This window comes from Coregonus clupeaformis, chromosome 11 (genome assembly GCF_020615455.1).
Source record: "Coregonus clupeaformis isolate EN_2021a chromosome 11, ASM2061545v1, whole genome shotgun sequence".
NCBI classification, from domain to species: domain Eukaryota; kingdom Metazoa; phylum Chordata; class Actinopteri; order Salmoniformes; family Salmonidae; genus Coregonus; species Coregonus clupeaformis.
The window spans coordinates 48,717,670-48,733,478 of record NC_059202.1 but is presented as its reverse complement, the minus strand read 5'-3'; the positions used below and the strand labels follow the sequence as shown (position 1 = coordinate 48,733,478).

General features: G+C 42.4%; 1 protein-coding gene across 5 annotated transcripts in view; it reads right to left on the bottom strand.

Annotated features, from left to right (window-relative positions):
- LOC121577044 (anoctamin-1) overlaps positions 1-15,809 on the bottom strand; it is a 72,653-nt gene that overhangs the window by 15,460 nt on the left and 41,384 nt on the right. For 2 of the 5 annotated variants that reach the window (XM_041890749.2, XM_041890748.2), the window contains 11 exons: positions 13,451-13,533; positions 12,873-12,884; positions 12,106-12,177; positions 11,693-11,767; positions 10,399-10,473; positions 9,099-9,300; positions 8,265-8,376; positions 7,990-8,047; positions 7,304-7,404; positions 6,299-6,441; positions 71-223 (listed from right to left, as the gene is read on the bottom strand). In XM_041890749.2, the coding sequence (XP_041746683.2) occupies positions 71-223; positions 6,299-6,441; positions 7,304-7,404; positions 7,990-8,047; positions 8,265-8,376; positions 9,099-9,300; positions 10,399-10,473; positions 11,693-11,767; positions 12,106-12,177; positions 12,873-12,884; positions 13,451-13,533 (1,086 nt within the window). The remainder of the gene's footprint in view (positions 1-70; positions 224-6,298; positions 6,442-7,303; positions 7,405-7,989; positions 8,048-8,264; positions 8,377-9,098; positions 9,301-10,398; positions 10,474-11,692; positions 11,768-12,105; positions 12,178-12,872; positions 12,885-13,450; positions 13,534-15,809) is intronic. The other 3 variants (XM_041890752.2, XM_041890751.2, XM_041890750.2) reach the window with 2 other exon arrangements.

Here is a 15,809-nt window from a genome sequence, read left to right as displayed (position 1 = left end):
GAAAGGAATCAATATAGGAGTCTAATAAAAAATAACCTGTGTACAGACAGAGTTTGAACTTTGAACCCACCAATGTCTTTTGCCCTTGCAGCGACCGGTCTCCTGAGCTCAGCCACAAACTTCTTGGCATCCAGGCGTATCTCGATGATGTTGTTGAGCAGGGCGAACAGTGGGGCCAGCGGAAACGACGCCACGAACAGGGTCACAAACCCAAACTGGATTACTGCAAGGACACAGAGATACATTGCCTTCAGAATGTATTCACACCCCTTTACTTTATCCACATTTTGTTGTGTTACAGCCTGAATTTAAAATGGATTCAATTGAGATTTTGTGTCACTGGCCTACACACAACACCCCATAATGTCAAATTCATTAAAAATGAAAAGCTGAAATGTCTTGAGTGAATAAGTATTCAACCCCTTTGTTCTGGCAAGGCTAAATAAGTTGAGGGGTAAAAATTTGCCGGACTCACTCTGTGTGCAATAATAGTGTTTAACATTATTTCTGAATGACTACCTCATCTCTGTACCCCACACTGTATGGTCCCTCAATCGAGCAGTGAATTTCAAACACAGATTCAACAACAAAGACCAGGGAGATTTTCCAATGCCTCGCAAAGAATGGCACCTATTGGTAGATACGTTTTTTAAAAAGCAGACATTGAATATCCCTTTGAGCATGGTGAAGTTACTAATTACACTTTGGATGGTGTATCAATACACCCAGTCACTACAAAGATGCAGGCGTCCTTCCTAACTCAGTTGCCGCAGAGGAAGGAAACTGCTCAGGAATTTCACCATGATGCCAATGGTGACTTTAAAACAGTTACAGAGTTTAATGGCTGTGATAGGATGGATCAACTGCATTGTAGTTACTCCACAATGCTAACCTAAATGACAGAGTGAAAAGAAGGAAGCCTGTATAGAATAAAAATCTTCCAAAACATGCATCCTGTTTGCAACAAGGCAATAAAGTACAACTGCAAAAAATGTGGCAAAGAAATGTGCTTTATGTCCTGAATATAAAGAGTTATGTTTGGGGTAAATCCAAAACAACACATCACTGAGTACCACACTTCATATTTTCAAGTATGGTGGTGGCTGCATCATGTTATGGGTATGCTTGTCATCAGCAAGGATTAGGGAGTTCCGTAAATAAACGGAACAGAGCTAAGCAAAGGCAAAATCCTAGAGGAAAACTTGGTTCAGTCTGCTTTCCAAAAGACACTGGGAGACAAATTCACCTTTTATCAGGACAATAACCTAAAACACAAGGCTAAATATACACTGGAGTTGCTTACCAAAACGACATTGAATGTTCCTGAGTGGCCTAGTTACAGTTTTGACTTAAATTGGCATGAAAATCTATGGCAAGACTTGAAAATGTCTGTCTAGCAATGATCAACAACCAACTTGACAGAGCTTGAATAATTTTTTAAATAATAATGTGAAAATATTGTAGAATCCAGGTGTGCAAAGCCCTTAGAGACCCAGAAAGACTCACAGCCGTAATCGCTGCCAAAGGTGATTCTAACATGTATTGACTCAGGGGTGTGAATACTTATGTAAATTAGATATTTATGCATTTAATTTTCAATACCTTTGCTAACATTTCTAAAAACATGTTTTTTACTTTGTCATTATGGAGTATTGTGTGTAGATGGGTGAGATTTTTTATAAATATTTCATCAATTTTGAATTCAGGCTGTAACACAACAACATGTGGAATAAGTCAAGGGGTATGAACACTTTCTGAAGGCACTGTAGAGAGACATCCTATGAATACGGGCCCTGATCACTCATCAAGACTAAACAAATCAAATCAGAAGAGATTATCTGAACCTCACATCACATCACATCACACTGCAGCTAGCTCTGAAACATGCTCATATAAAAGGTTTCTTCCCTCATCACATGTAGGATAACAAGAAACCCTTGAATGACCCTTGTAAATGCATAAATAAACCAAATAAAAATATTTGTTGCATAGTAACAACTTTGACCTTTAGGTAATTCAAAGCAACATCATCCTCATAAGTGGTTAATGTATTGAAGCAGCTGAAAATAATTAAGGTACTAGAGTGGGAGTGGACCAGACTAGACCAGCTCTTCATGGGGCAGGCAGGGACAGGAGACTGAGAGAGGGGGCAGGCAGGGAGAGGAGACTGAGAGAGGGGGCAGGCAGGGAGAGGAGACTGAGAGAGGGGGCAGGCAGGGAGAGGAGACAGAGAGGGGGCAGGCAGGGAGAGGGGACTGAGAGAGGGGGCAGGCAGGGAGAGGAGACTGAGGGAGGGGGCAGGCAGGGAAAGGAGACAGAGAGGGGTCAGGCAGGGAGAGGAGACTGAGGGAGGGGGCCGGCAGGGAGAGAATATGGTGAAGGGGCATGGACATGGGAGGGGGATGGGAGGAGAAGGTGAGGGGCAGGGACAAGTCAGGGATGAGGGAGGGTCAGTTATCAAGGAGGAGAGACTGTGAGGGATGGAAAAGGGATAGGGCCAAGAGGGAGCACGCAGGGACATGGGAGGGGGCAGACTGGGACGCAGGCCCAGAGGAAAGCTGATCGGACCAGAGACCCAGGCTGTAATCTCTACTGACATGGTGCCAACGCATGACCAAGCCCAGAATGTCAGTCTCTCACAACCCCAGTAGTACTCTCTTATGTCACTCCCTACTCCCCCTAGTACCCTGTAATGTCACTCCACCACAACTGCAGCAGTACCCCTAGTACTCTTTGATCCACACAGCAAGGGGAAATTGAATTCACTTCAGACAGGTTTTGCATTCAATCATGCAGGGTCTTTTGCTAATTCTAGTGTTTTCACTGTTAAATTCTCTCTCTCTCTCTCTCTCTCTCTCTCTCTCTCTCTCTCTCTCTCTCTCTCTCTCTCTCTCTCTCTCTCTCTCTCTCTCTCTCTCTCTCTCTCTCTCTCTCTCTCTCTCTCTCTCTCTCTCTCTCTCTCTCTCTCTCTCTCTCTCTCTCTCTCTCTCTCTCTCTCTCTCTCTCTCTCTCTCTTCCCACACACACACACACACACACACAGTTGTGTTCGAGAAGCAGGTGGTCTTCAAAAGCCATGCTAGGTGAAATCTAACACCACTCCTATAATAAATGTGTGGAACTCGGGTGTGACTGGTGAAGGTTTGGACTAATAGGCCTATGGCTGCTGGTTGGGAACATTGGATAAGAACATTCCTTTTAGAATACCCATAATGTAGGAGCGTGAAATCTATGTGATGCCATGAAAATGAAGTTACGTTTAAAACTCTCTGAGAATAGACCTACGACCTACTTAACTGAGAGTCACTGCCACTTCTGAGAGTGAAGTAAGTTAAAAGCCCTGTAACTGGGGTCTTCTGTTGTTTAAGACATTCTCAAGAGTACAGAGAGCAGACAGAACAAACAATGTATGTCTTAAAAGCTGTCTAAACAGTCCTCTTAGATTGCAAATATATGATAATATGAGAGATAAAGACGCAGGATCTTAATTTGAACTAGTTTGCTACAGCAGGAAAATAATCCTGCCGCAACAGGAAATGTTAATTATTATGTGGATGATAATTAAATGGGCATTTTTGTAAGGGTTGATACATTTTTCGAAAGGGAAAAATCAAGTCTGAAATGTCAAAAGTGGAAATTACAAACTTCAGAAGCCTTTTAAACCTCAAATACACTACACGTTTTACATTACCTGTATTGCAGGAAAGTTCTCCTGCAACAGGGTGATCAAATTAAGATCCTACATCTGTAGACAGCGAAAGACAGAGAGAGAGAGAGAGAGAGAGAGAGAGAGAGAGAGAGAGAGAGAGAGAGAGAGAGAGAGAGAGAGAGAGAGAGAGAGAGAGAGAGAGAGAGAGAGAGAGAGATGGAGCATTCGAGACAGTTGAGAGAGAGAAAGAGAAAGAGAGAGAAGAAGACAGGCAAAGCGAGATGGGGGCCATGGACCAGGGCCATGTTGAGTAAACTACCGGACAGAAGACAAACGACATGTCACGGTGAAAAGAGCCTGATGGAGGATCTGGCAGAGGTGTGCGCCAACAGGAGGATCTGCATAAAACACTGCTGTCTGTCGTGGTGGAGAAGGCCCAGGGTGTAGGTTTGGTACAGAGCAAGGAAGTCATTCATTCAATTAGCTATGTGCTTGGCTTAGGAGCAATTCAATTAAAAAACGGTAACGGGTTTCCAGGATGAATAAAAACAATATTTGTCTAACTCCCACACAATGAGGAAGTATGTTTCTTTTGATATGTTGCTGCTGCAGTTCTTCTTGTTTTGAACATGCACGTACATTTATAGTGACTCTACACACACGCACACCCACTCACATACAACCATTATATACGCTACTGCTACTTTGTTTATCATATATCCTGATGCCTAGTCACCTTACCCCTAAACATATCGACCTCTATCACTCCAGTATGCTTCCAGTATCCTTGTACTGTAAATACGGTACTGGAACTGACTGACCCTGTATATAGTATGCTTACTTACTTTCTTGTGTGTTTTTGTTCTACCTTATGTTATTTTTTGTATTACATTGTTATTGATTACCGCATTTTGGGGTTTAGAGATTGAAAGAAAGACATTTCACTGCACTTGTGCACGTGACATTAAAAACTTGAAACTTGAACATAGCTTTTTTTGAGTACTGTAAATTAATCTAAAACGTCCATAGTTACAGCGCAGGAACAATTATGTTGTTGTCTTAAATCCTCTATATTCTACTCAATCAATGTTACTTTACAATAGTAGTAAACACAAATACAGAATTTGAATAATTTAAAAAACTTGAGATCATACCCCCAAATCTTTTTTCCCCATACAGCCTTTGCAACACATTATCCAATACCCTGTTAAATATTTAAGTCATAAATATATTCTACTAGCTCATCAGAAGACAGGGGCTCCAATTAACTAGCTGAGGAAAAAGGCCTGTGGATCTCTCATCCATTAATTGTGTCCATCTTTGACATTTGCTAAAGCCAGCCACCTGAGGTTTCATCAGGATTCAAGTCAATACAAAATAAAAGCCATCTCCATCTAATTCTTTAATCAATCTATTCACATCTGCCGGTTTGAAGCTGGGGCCAAAATCAGTACAGTAACAGTCTAAAAAGCTTTGCTTGTTTGATGCAATTAATTGACTCTCGTTTCTCAACCAACATGAAGGCCTATCAAAATTCTCTCACGACAGGGGTTACATCTAAAGATCTCCATAACAACAAAAACAAGGCTGTTTGTTTTATTCATCACAGTGTCTCACTGGTCCTCCGGCCAACAGAAATAAACCAGAAATGACTAAGTAGAGACCCCTGTCCTCACAGTTTCCACAACTTTTACTGTGTCACTTCCTGTTGACATGACAGTGTTCCAGGCCGAATACATTGCAGTCACACTGCACGCATCAACCAAAGGGCTGTGTGGCACGTCATCGACTGCTCAGTCGGGAACCCGGGCATGAGATTGCTATATCATATGATGTGATTAGCTGAGTTGTTAAACACCTATCCAGGTGCTATGAGATCTGTTATGCGACTGCAAAATAGTCTACCTAGAATGCTACCATTCCGCTGACCTTGAAAGGGACCTTCTTCCACCTGTTGTGACACTTTGAACGAAGGTGCCAACTAACCAGCTTGTGGATTGCGCTACCAGTGTTCCTTCACATGTTATCACCTTTGAGGATAACATGTATCAAAGCATTCCAGTGATATTGTCCTACACTCTTAGAAAAAAGAACATAAAAGTGTTCTCCGGCTGTCCCCTTAGGATAACACTTTGAAGAACCCTTTCTGGTTCCAGGTAGAACTCTATTGGGTTCTATGTAGAACCCTTTCCCCAGAGGGTTCTACGTGGAACTCAAAAGAGTTCTACCTGGAACCAAGAAGGGTTCTACGTGGAACCAAAAACATTTATCCTATGGGGACAACCGAAAGAACCCTTTTGGAACACTTTTTTCTAAGAGTGTACCACTAGTATGTGATAAAATTCAACATGGGAATGGAACTTGCTTCACAGTTGAGACATACAGCTATTTCTGACCAATGCCCAGTTGAATTGCCATGGCAGAGTTGTGTAGTGTGAAATATCTGCCATACTAAAAACATGTACCGGGTCACAGTGCAGCAGCAGACTGGGTTTGGTTTAATCACACCTAGAGGTCAGGCAACAATTCCCTCACAACTCAATTGGAACATACAGGAGAAAAAGAAATGCTGTTGTTACCTCGCTTTCAAACCAAGGTGAATGAAAAATGGAACAAACTGAACACACAAAGCAGAGAAAGCAGACTCACTCATCTCCATGTACTCTGGCGTGAGGCCTGCGAAGGGCTCTAGGAAGTGGTCTGTCTCATAGCGCTGCAACTTCTTCTCCCTCTCCTCTTCCTGGAAGGACCTTCTCTTAGACTTGATGTACCTTATCAACTTCTTCAGCTTCCTGCACACAATGGAACACAATCATAAGACGCCATACAGTATATAGCGCAGTTACAGACAGGGACACAGTTACAGACAGGGACACAGTTACAGACAGCGACACAGTTACAGACAGGGACACAGTTACAGACAGGGACACAGTTACAGACAGCGACACAGTTACAGACAGGGACACAGTTACAGACAGGGACACAGTTACAGACAGGGACACAGTTACAGACAGCGACACAGTTACAGACAGGGACACAGTTACAGACAGCGACACAGTTACAGACAGCGACACAGTTACAGACAGCGACACAGTTACAGACAGGGACACAGTTACAGACAGGGACACAGTTACAGACAGGGACACAGTTACAGACAGCGACACAGTTACAGACAGCGACACAGTTACAGACAGCGACACAGTTACAGACAGCGACACAGTTACAGACAGGGACACAGTTACAGACAGGGACACAGTTACAGACAGCGACACAGTTACAGACAGCGACACAGTTACAGACAGCGACACAGTTACAGACAGGGACACAGTTACAGACAGCGACACAGTTACAGACAGCGACACAGTTACAGACAGCGACACAGTTACAGACAGCGACACAGTTACAGACAGCGACACAGTTACAGACAGCGACACAGTTACAGACAGCGACACAGTTACAGTCAGAGCCAAAGGCAGGCAGTGGCACAGGAACATAGTCACAGTCAGGGACAGGGACAGGAACACAGTCATGATTTGGGATCATATCAGCATAGAAAACGACTTATGTGACTGGCATTTGCATCCTTGATATGCAGACTTTGTTTTGTAGTGTGTGTGATGAGGCTGGCGTGTGCGCGTGTGTGTGTGTACTCACGGGATGCCGATCTCAAATAAATTGTTCTGGATGAGTTGCTTTCCCAACATGGTGATACTGAGCTGAATACACAACTCCATCAGACATCCTCCATGAGCACACTGCAGAGAAAAAAACCACTAGTTAAACACTTCCATACTGTACCGCACATCCATTATAGAAAGACTAACATGATAAAAGACAAATACTAAGGATGGGATTCAATCCAACCCAGATTTAAGACTTCCTCACAGCAATAAACTTTTAAAGGCAATTTCCCTGACATTCACAGAGACCGAAGTTCACTGTAAACGTTGCGTATCGGCTCAAGAGAGACAATCGTAGTGCACAAGTCGTTTATCTATTTTTGATTGAATCCCAGCCTAACACTGTTTTAGCGTTTTGATTGACAGCTTGAAGAGGGCAGCACTTGAATTATACAGATTTATTTTGAATATGTGAACTCCGAATTTATGTTCCTATGTTAACTAACAGTGTTTAATTCGTAGCCATCTGCTCTTAATAACATTATACTTCATTATGCAATGTGATTAAATTAATGAAAATTAAATATACCTGTATAACATGGCAAATAATTCATTATTTTTTTCCTTCCTTTACTGTCTTAGATAAATCTTTAACAAAAATCTTTAACAAAAAAAAGTTCTCAGAGACTAAGAGGAGGTATTATAGTAAAAGTTTTTAACCTCTTCCATGCGGTACGACTCAAACACATAAAGATAACTTCCAGGTCGTCCAACAAGCCTGTATGAGGAGACATAATGAAGGAAGTTGGGAGAGACAACACTGAGAGAAACCCTACTACCTCTCACTGACAGATTGTGTCATTAAAATAGCATAACATAACATGACATGACATAACATAGTATAGCATGCATAGCATAGCAGAATAGCATAGCATAACATAACATAAGCTCATACAGAACAATTGAGAGTAGAGAAAGAAACTGCGGGGACTCACCTGCCTCTGAAGAATGCTATATATATGATGGGAGTAAAGGCATTCACAAACTTCAGGATGAACGTTTTGAATATCAACCTCTCCTCAAAGCTCTTGTCTGTCTTTGGGACCTCTGAGAAAACAGACAGTAGTTATTCAATAACTTATAAGGCTATTGCTGCTGGAGACATGACTTGAAAGAGAATAGTAGGATCTGTACAAGGCCTATAGAGAAAGAGGAGTGTTAGAGTGTTCTGTATAAGCACTTTGTGACATCTGCTAATGTAAAAAGGGCTTTACAAATACATTTGATCGATTAGGAAATTACACTGCATTCAGTACACCAAATGACTGTACGTTTGTTGTCACTTAGATGCAAATACATTTTGGAGCTATTTTCAGTTGAAAAGGTAGGGTTGTACAGTGATGCAGTACATTGGCATGTTGTTAGAAATGGCCCCCAAAAGCCTTGCTAGTGGTGACTTACAGCTAATAGGGAAGTTGGCAGACTGTCAATGCAAAATGCACAAAAATACACACTTTACTTTCTGTAAATGGGTCTTGCCCTAGGAATTTTTCTAACAAGTTGTCAGACTGACCTAGGACACTGATAAATAGAACCCAAAAAGCCTTGTTGATAGCTAAGTTAGGAACAGTCTTTAAAAGCACATTAAAAGTGCTATATCCATGTATTATTATTACAGTTTTGGAATTAGGTTGTCAGGCTGACGTCCCAAGGACATGCAAAGACAGGGTATCTATCTTTCTTCCATGACTTAATTTTGTATACCATGTACTCTACTTGCGAGTTACTGGATGTACATGCACTACTTCTGTACAAGTTGTCAGACCTACCGAGGACGGTGAGCCAGCGGGCGACGGCTCCGTAGACCTCATCCAGGATCAGAATGACCACTAGGTTGATGATTGCGGCAGTGGTTTTGACCGTCAGACGGACGTTGGACCGCGTCGTGGGGTTGTTGCTCATGTGCAGCGCTGCCTTGGTGGAGATCCGGTAGAGGATGACACCGAACACTATGGCAAACGTCACCCCGATCTGGGAAGAGGAGACAGGGATAAGGCCTCACAACAACGTCAATACTGGTAGGTTTGGTTTCGAGAATCTGTTCCAGCATACCGTCAAATGCTTATGTACAGTATCATCTGTCACACTGTTTAGGAATTGTAGGTCTAAGCCCGTAGATCACAGTATCTACTAAGCTAATATATGGAATTGTTTTAATATGGTAATAAAATGTATAATTTATCCATTTGATTTAGAATTGTAGTTTTAGACCTGTAGGTCTAAAAAAAAGATATATAAAAAAAATATTTGATGAAACATTGAATTTGGCCTTTACTGCTATAGCCCATAGAAACGCATTGAATAACACATTTAATGCGTGGCAAAACAGACAGTCAAAAAATAAATCATAAGGAATAAGGTTTCAAAGTGTCTGTCCTATATCTGAGATATATAAGAAAACGCAGGGGAAAAAATGTTTAGACCCATGTTTACATTTGACCCCCTATGCACTTTTTGCCATTTTTATAGCCCGATACTGGGTTACCTTCAGACGACTCCCCTGAAGCCGACACCTTAGTGAGAGTCTCCCCTTTCGATATTAGTGACATATTAGTTTGTAGCTCCAACGGTTCGGTCTGGAGAGTCGGTTTTGTGAGAAAACCTATTCGAAATGAGGACGTCCACAACGAGTGTTCAGATGACTGCCGTCAAGCTTTTGGATGTAGTAGAGCCAAACCACCGACCATGTCGTATTCATGAGTCGCATCTGTCAATGGCGGTGACTTATTAGTTTGTAGCTCAAACGTTCAGGTTTTACGGACGATTTTCTTGTCCGGAACCTCTCATGTGTAGAAAAATACCGCTTTCACAAGCCCAATGTTATGGAATAGGCACAAACTTTATATCGGCGGAAAGAGGGCTGCAGCCACTACAAAAAACGTTAAGTCTATAGCATAAACACACAGGAAGCTATTCAATATTCAAAATTACGTCATTTTTTACGCACAAGTGCTTCAATCGACTCTTTATTTGATGAACAATGTACAGTATTAGAAGTCTTTACAATGCATGTGGTTCGATCTTAAATGCCTCTTGGCAGTTGTGCTTTGCTAAGTGTGTTGGACTCACCATCAGGAGCATCATGACTATGTTGATCATGTATGCTGGTAACCGGTCTCTGCACGTTAGCTTTTCTTTTTCAGTCTAAAAGAAGGGATAAAATATTAAGATCTATAGAGGTCTAGCCAAGTGTACTGTTACTGTTTGTATGTGGAAAATAACATAACCAGTCAGCAGAAGAATCCAAACAGCGATGGATGGAGAGGCGAAAAGCTGGTGTTTTGATGCTGACAAACCATTACACAGAAATAAACGTTTCACACTGAATTATTCAAGCCTGGAAGTCAAGACGACTGTGTTCCAACAGTTTATTCACTATATTTCAAGCATTTAGTCATTCATCATTCTCATCATTCCATTCTTTATGCAGCAAATCTCAGTCAGAACATGATTGTGTCTGAAGTGGCACCCTATTCCCTATATAGTGCACTACTTTCGACCAGAGCCCTGTAACAAGCCCTATGGCATCGGTCAACAGTATTGCACAATACATGGAATGGGGTGCCATTTTAGACGGAGCCAAGTCAATGAAGAGGTCAGCACCTTCCAGCAGCCATTTTGGAACAGAACAGGCTAACATGCTGTCTATGGAATTACAAGAAAACAAACCATACAGTCTCAATCTCATTACCAGAACATTACAACATGCACCAAACACCAGGCACTATCACTATGGCGATCCAAGCACTATCACTATGGAGATCCAAGCACTATCACTATGGAGAATTCAGATTCAAGTTACACAGAAAAGAACAACAACCAATCAAAGAACAAGAAAGTCAAGAAAGAAGAAAGTGAGAACGTGCACTGGTTCTGACAGACGGTGACAGAGTGTGTGTATGTGCATGAGTTTGTGAGTTTGTGTGTGTGTGTGTGTGTGCATGCATGCGCATGTGTGTGTGAGAGAGAGAGTGCATGTGTGTGTGTGTGTGTGGGGGGGGGTCTTAGTGAGGGAGCTGTTTAGGTCAAATGGACAGAGACGTCAAGTCACATCTTACTATAACACTTATACGCCATTTGTACTTTATTCGGGAATTGTTGTGAAAATGTGCAGTCATCAATCAACATGCTTCACAGACAAAAGAGCAGTGTCTCTCTATTCATTGAAATAGGCCAAACGGAGGTGTGTGAGGAGTCCACACACACCTCCATTTGGCCCATTTCAGTTAATAGTGTGTGTGTATGTGTGTTGTCTGTGGACCCAACCCAAGTGTATGTATGAGATGATTGGGCTTGTCTTGGACAGGATAGTACAGTGTGTGTGTGGGATAGGTGTGGGGGGAGGCGAGGACACTAAAAGTACCAGTTTAAGCCCAGCCATGGCAGATTGAACTGTTTGCTTCCATTTGTTTGTGGGTTCTTCTGCTATCTCTGTAGGCTTCATACAGTCAGAGGACACAAACACAGCAACCCACAAGACAAAGAGGTAAAAGAAGACAAGACAAAACACACGCTAGTCATGTAAAGGCGTAAAGACTGCTATAAGACATACAATCTCACTGCAGTCTTTTAAGACCTGTGTGCTACGAGTGTCACATCAATCTACCACAGCAGAGGATGAATCATTGTGTAAGAGGCAAACACTTTTCCAAACATGAGTCAAGAAGAGACTGCGAAGCAAATTACAAAAGAAGTTGGATGACAGTAAAAACCAAACCAGCAGCATAAAATCTAAATGGTTCGCTAGCTAAAGACCCAGGAATAAGCAATCAGTACCTTCTGTGTCTTGTGTTCTTTCTTTAGGGACTTCTGCATGACGCGGAACTCGTACTCAGCTCGTGGGTGGTCCTAAGGATGTAATAGAGGCAGAGGCACTTAACACTGTATGGGGACTGACTGGGACCCATAAAATACTCCCATCAGATGCAGAATTTAATACAGCTGTTAAGGATGTCACTGTCCGTCCAACTGGGGACAACAAACTTGGTGTTGAGGTGAGGTTATAAAGTCAAGTCAAGTTCTACAGTACAGAGTAGGTAGAAGATTTTCAAAGACTACAGTTGCTGTTCCCCAGTCAGGTTCTACCTATTTCTACTGAGATGGGTAGAACATTTTCACAAAGGCTGCAGTTGCTGCTGGTCTCGAGCAGCATGGATCTTTGCAGAGGAGACAGGTCAGGGAGACCGAGAGAGGACTGGCTAGGCCAGGAGATTGTGAGCTGGTGAGCTGGACCTGGCATCCGACTCAGAGGAGACAGGATGTTTCAGGTGCTGTAAGCAGGTCAGAAGCAGTGGCCATTAAGGTTGTAAAATTCCCAGGTTTTATACAGCAACCCCAGTTGGAAGTTAGCAGAATTTTGCAACCCTAGCTGGCAATCAGAGAAGGAGTGGTGGTTCAATGGGTAGTGGTAGTTTGTGGGTGCTTTAGGAGGGCGTGAAGGTGTCCGTGGACAGTCTGAAGAAGAAGAGCCAGTGTGGGGGTAGCAAAGCCAGATGGTGATCGAGGGGGGAAAGGATATTTGTGTAAAATGAAATGTTCCAAACCTTCAGCTCTTCCTGTAGGTACCCACGGGGGAAAGAGGAGGACAAGAGAGTTACAAAAATCTCTCAACCTTGAAATCTTTTTGAAAAATGGACTTGAAGACAAAAATGTCTGTCATGGTCTATTGTGCCAGTTATTATTGTCTCCAAATAAAACAACACTGACAAGACAACTGAAATATAGTTATATTGCATTTTCTCTTCTATTCAGTTTTCTATGGCTAGTGATGGAATTATGAATAATGAACTATTATGTGGAGAAAATATTACTGGGCAGTAATAACAGTATTTTGAAACAAACTCACTGTGTTATTTGGTCAGTCTATAGCAGGGCTCTCCAACCATGTTCCTGGAGAGCTACCATCCTGTAGGTTTTCACTCCAACCCTCATCTAGCACACCTGATTCTAATAATTAGCTGGTTGAAAAGCTGAATCAGGTCGGTTACAACTGGGGTTGGAGTGAAAACCTACAGGAGGGTAGCTCTCCAGGAACAGGGTTGGACAGCCCTGGTCTACAGTATGGTGCTCCCATTCACAAACAAATAGTAGTGAAATGCTAGACTAACTGGAGAGCACTCACCTCCTCCTCCTCAAAGCCTGTTAGATCCCATTCATAGTTGAGACGCATCTGTCTTCTCTTCCAGTGCTCCATGAACATGGCAGCTGCAGAAACACAACACGGTTAAGAGTTACGCTAAGAGCCCCTTGAATGCATGAAGAACATAATCCACAATATCAACAAGATTGTCAGTCCTTGCATCTAGAGTGCTGTCTATGAATTTGAGAAGGGTTACATGTCCAAAGCCTCATCCCTCAGCTGTATACCAAAAAAAGTGATGGGGCTGCTGTTTTGATGTTTTTCAAATCCCAGGCTGTACAGTTTGGTGCAAATTTACAGTAATTGTATCTCCATAAAGCATTCATTTTTATTCTGTCGTTTTTTCAACATTGGGTAGATTATGCAGAACGTTTTGTGGCTATGAGTCCTGTATAGCTCAGTTGGTAGAGCATGGTGCTTGCACCGGCAGGGTTGTGGGTTCGATTCCCGGGGCCACCCATATATTAAATATATGCATACATGACTGTAAGTTGTTTTGGATGAAAGTGTCTGCTAAATGGCATATATTATATATTCTATTAGTTATTATCAGTGACCCTGGCAGTCCAATTATGGTTCCTCAGCCAGACCAGAATGATAATGTGTGTGGTATAATAAAGGTTCTAAAATTAAGATTGCAGTGATCAATTATTACATGTATAATGAGCAAAATGATCAATTGCCACGTGCGAGGGATGAGGGGCTAAATGTGTCGCTAATTCAATGAATTTAGTGTGGAAGTGACATTGATTGAAGGTAGGTATTTTCTAGTCTAGTGGGAAAGCAAGGGCGGTGGCAGTCTATATGCAGACAGGCACCTGGGGGCGATAACATGTTCTACATTTCATCCATATAAAGTTCATCCATGAAAGCGTATTGGCAAGAGTGGATAAACGAGACTGGATGAGCGAGACTGGATGAGTGAGACTGGATGAGTGAGACTGGATGAAGGCGACATCACTACTATACTGTTTCCCATAGTGTTGACGTTGAGTGATTGAATGAAAAAGAAGCCCTATGTGGAGTATGACAACATATACAGGTATCTGACTACATTAGGGATGCTGGTATGTACATTTGTGGATAAGCGCAGTGGTCTAAGGCACTGCATCGCAGTGCTAACTGTGCCACTAGAGATCCTGGTTCGAATCCAGGCTCTGTCGCAGCCGGCCGCGACCGGGAGACTCATGGGCGGCGCACAATTGGCCCAGCGTCGTCCAGGGTAGGGGAGGGAATGGCCGGCAGGGATGTAGCTCAGTTGATAGAGCATGGCGTTTGCAATGCCAGGGTTGTGGGTTCGTTTCCCACGGGGGGTCAGTATAAAAAGATATGTATTCACTAACTGTAAGTCGCTCTGGATAAGAGCGTCTGCTAAATGACTAAAATGTAAATGTAATAACCAAAACATAATTTCTGGTCACAATATTGACTCAGACAACAGAGGCAGGGAGGGCATACAGACATTTATCAAAAAATATGTCTCATTTATTTACTTCAGTGGTCTGAAAAGGCCTTTATAATGGCAGCTTTAATCCTCCATATTTCACACACTAAGTTGTTCTACTAAAACTAGAGACCCTGAGATGTACAGATGAGGAGTTTGAAATTTTGTGAGTTTGCAAAAAGTAATCGTCAGATTTGAATATGACCCAGTAGAATAACTAAATGCATGAGGATGTTGTATTTGGTTAATTGTTTTCCATGTCCTTTGAGAACAATATGTTCTATCCAAGTAGATCCAGTAATACACTACTTCCTGCTTCCAACAGTGAGGGACGCCAGTTGCATCACTCTTTCACTAGTTGCATAACAATGACACAACATACTGTAACACTTGAACTGTATACTATAATGCCTCATCCACGCCTATCATATCACTACCAGATGATAACGTCCAGTAGTGAAAATAACACACACACACGCACACACATTAAACAGCAAATAAATCCCAGGGCTGAACCCGTGCCCTCATATAGTGCTCCAGTCTATGGCTTCCTGCCTTCAGTCTCAGGCCTCGCAGGCCCAGCCTTACTGTGACACTGAACAGAGCATAGGAATGCACCACAAAAAAGCCCATTTTTAAAGGGAACGTGGTTTAATCCACATAGTAAGACACTGTACAGTCTAGTCTACACGGCTTAGTGCTTCTTGGACAGTGATGGAGGAGAGAGACAGAATGAGAGAAAGAGTAGAGGAGAGAGCCAGAACGAGAGAAAAGAAAGAGAGAATAGTGGATGCAGATGGTCGGAAATGAACAGAGGAAAGAAAGAGGACAACTGGGAGACTAAACATCTGGAAGAACAAAATGGATGGAGCTGAGAGAGAGCAGAGAGAATGAGTG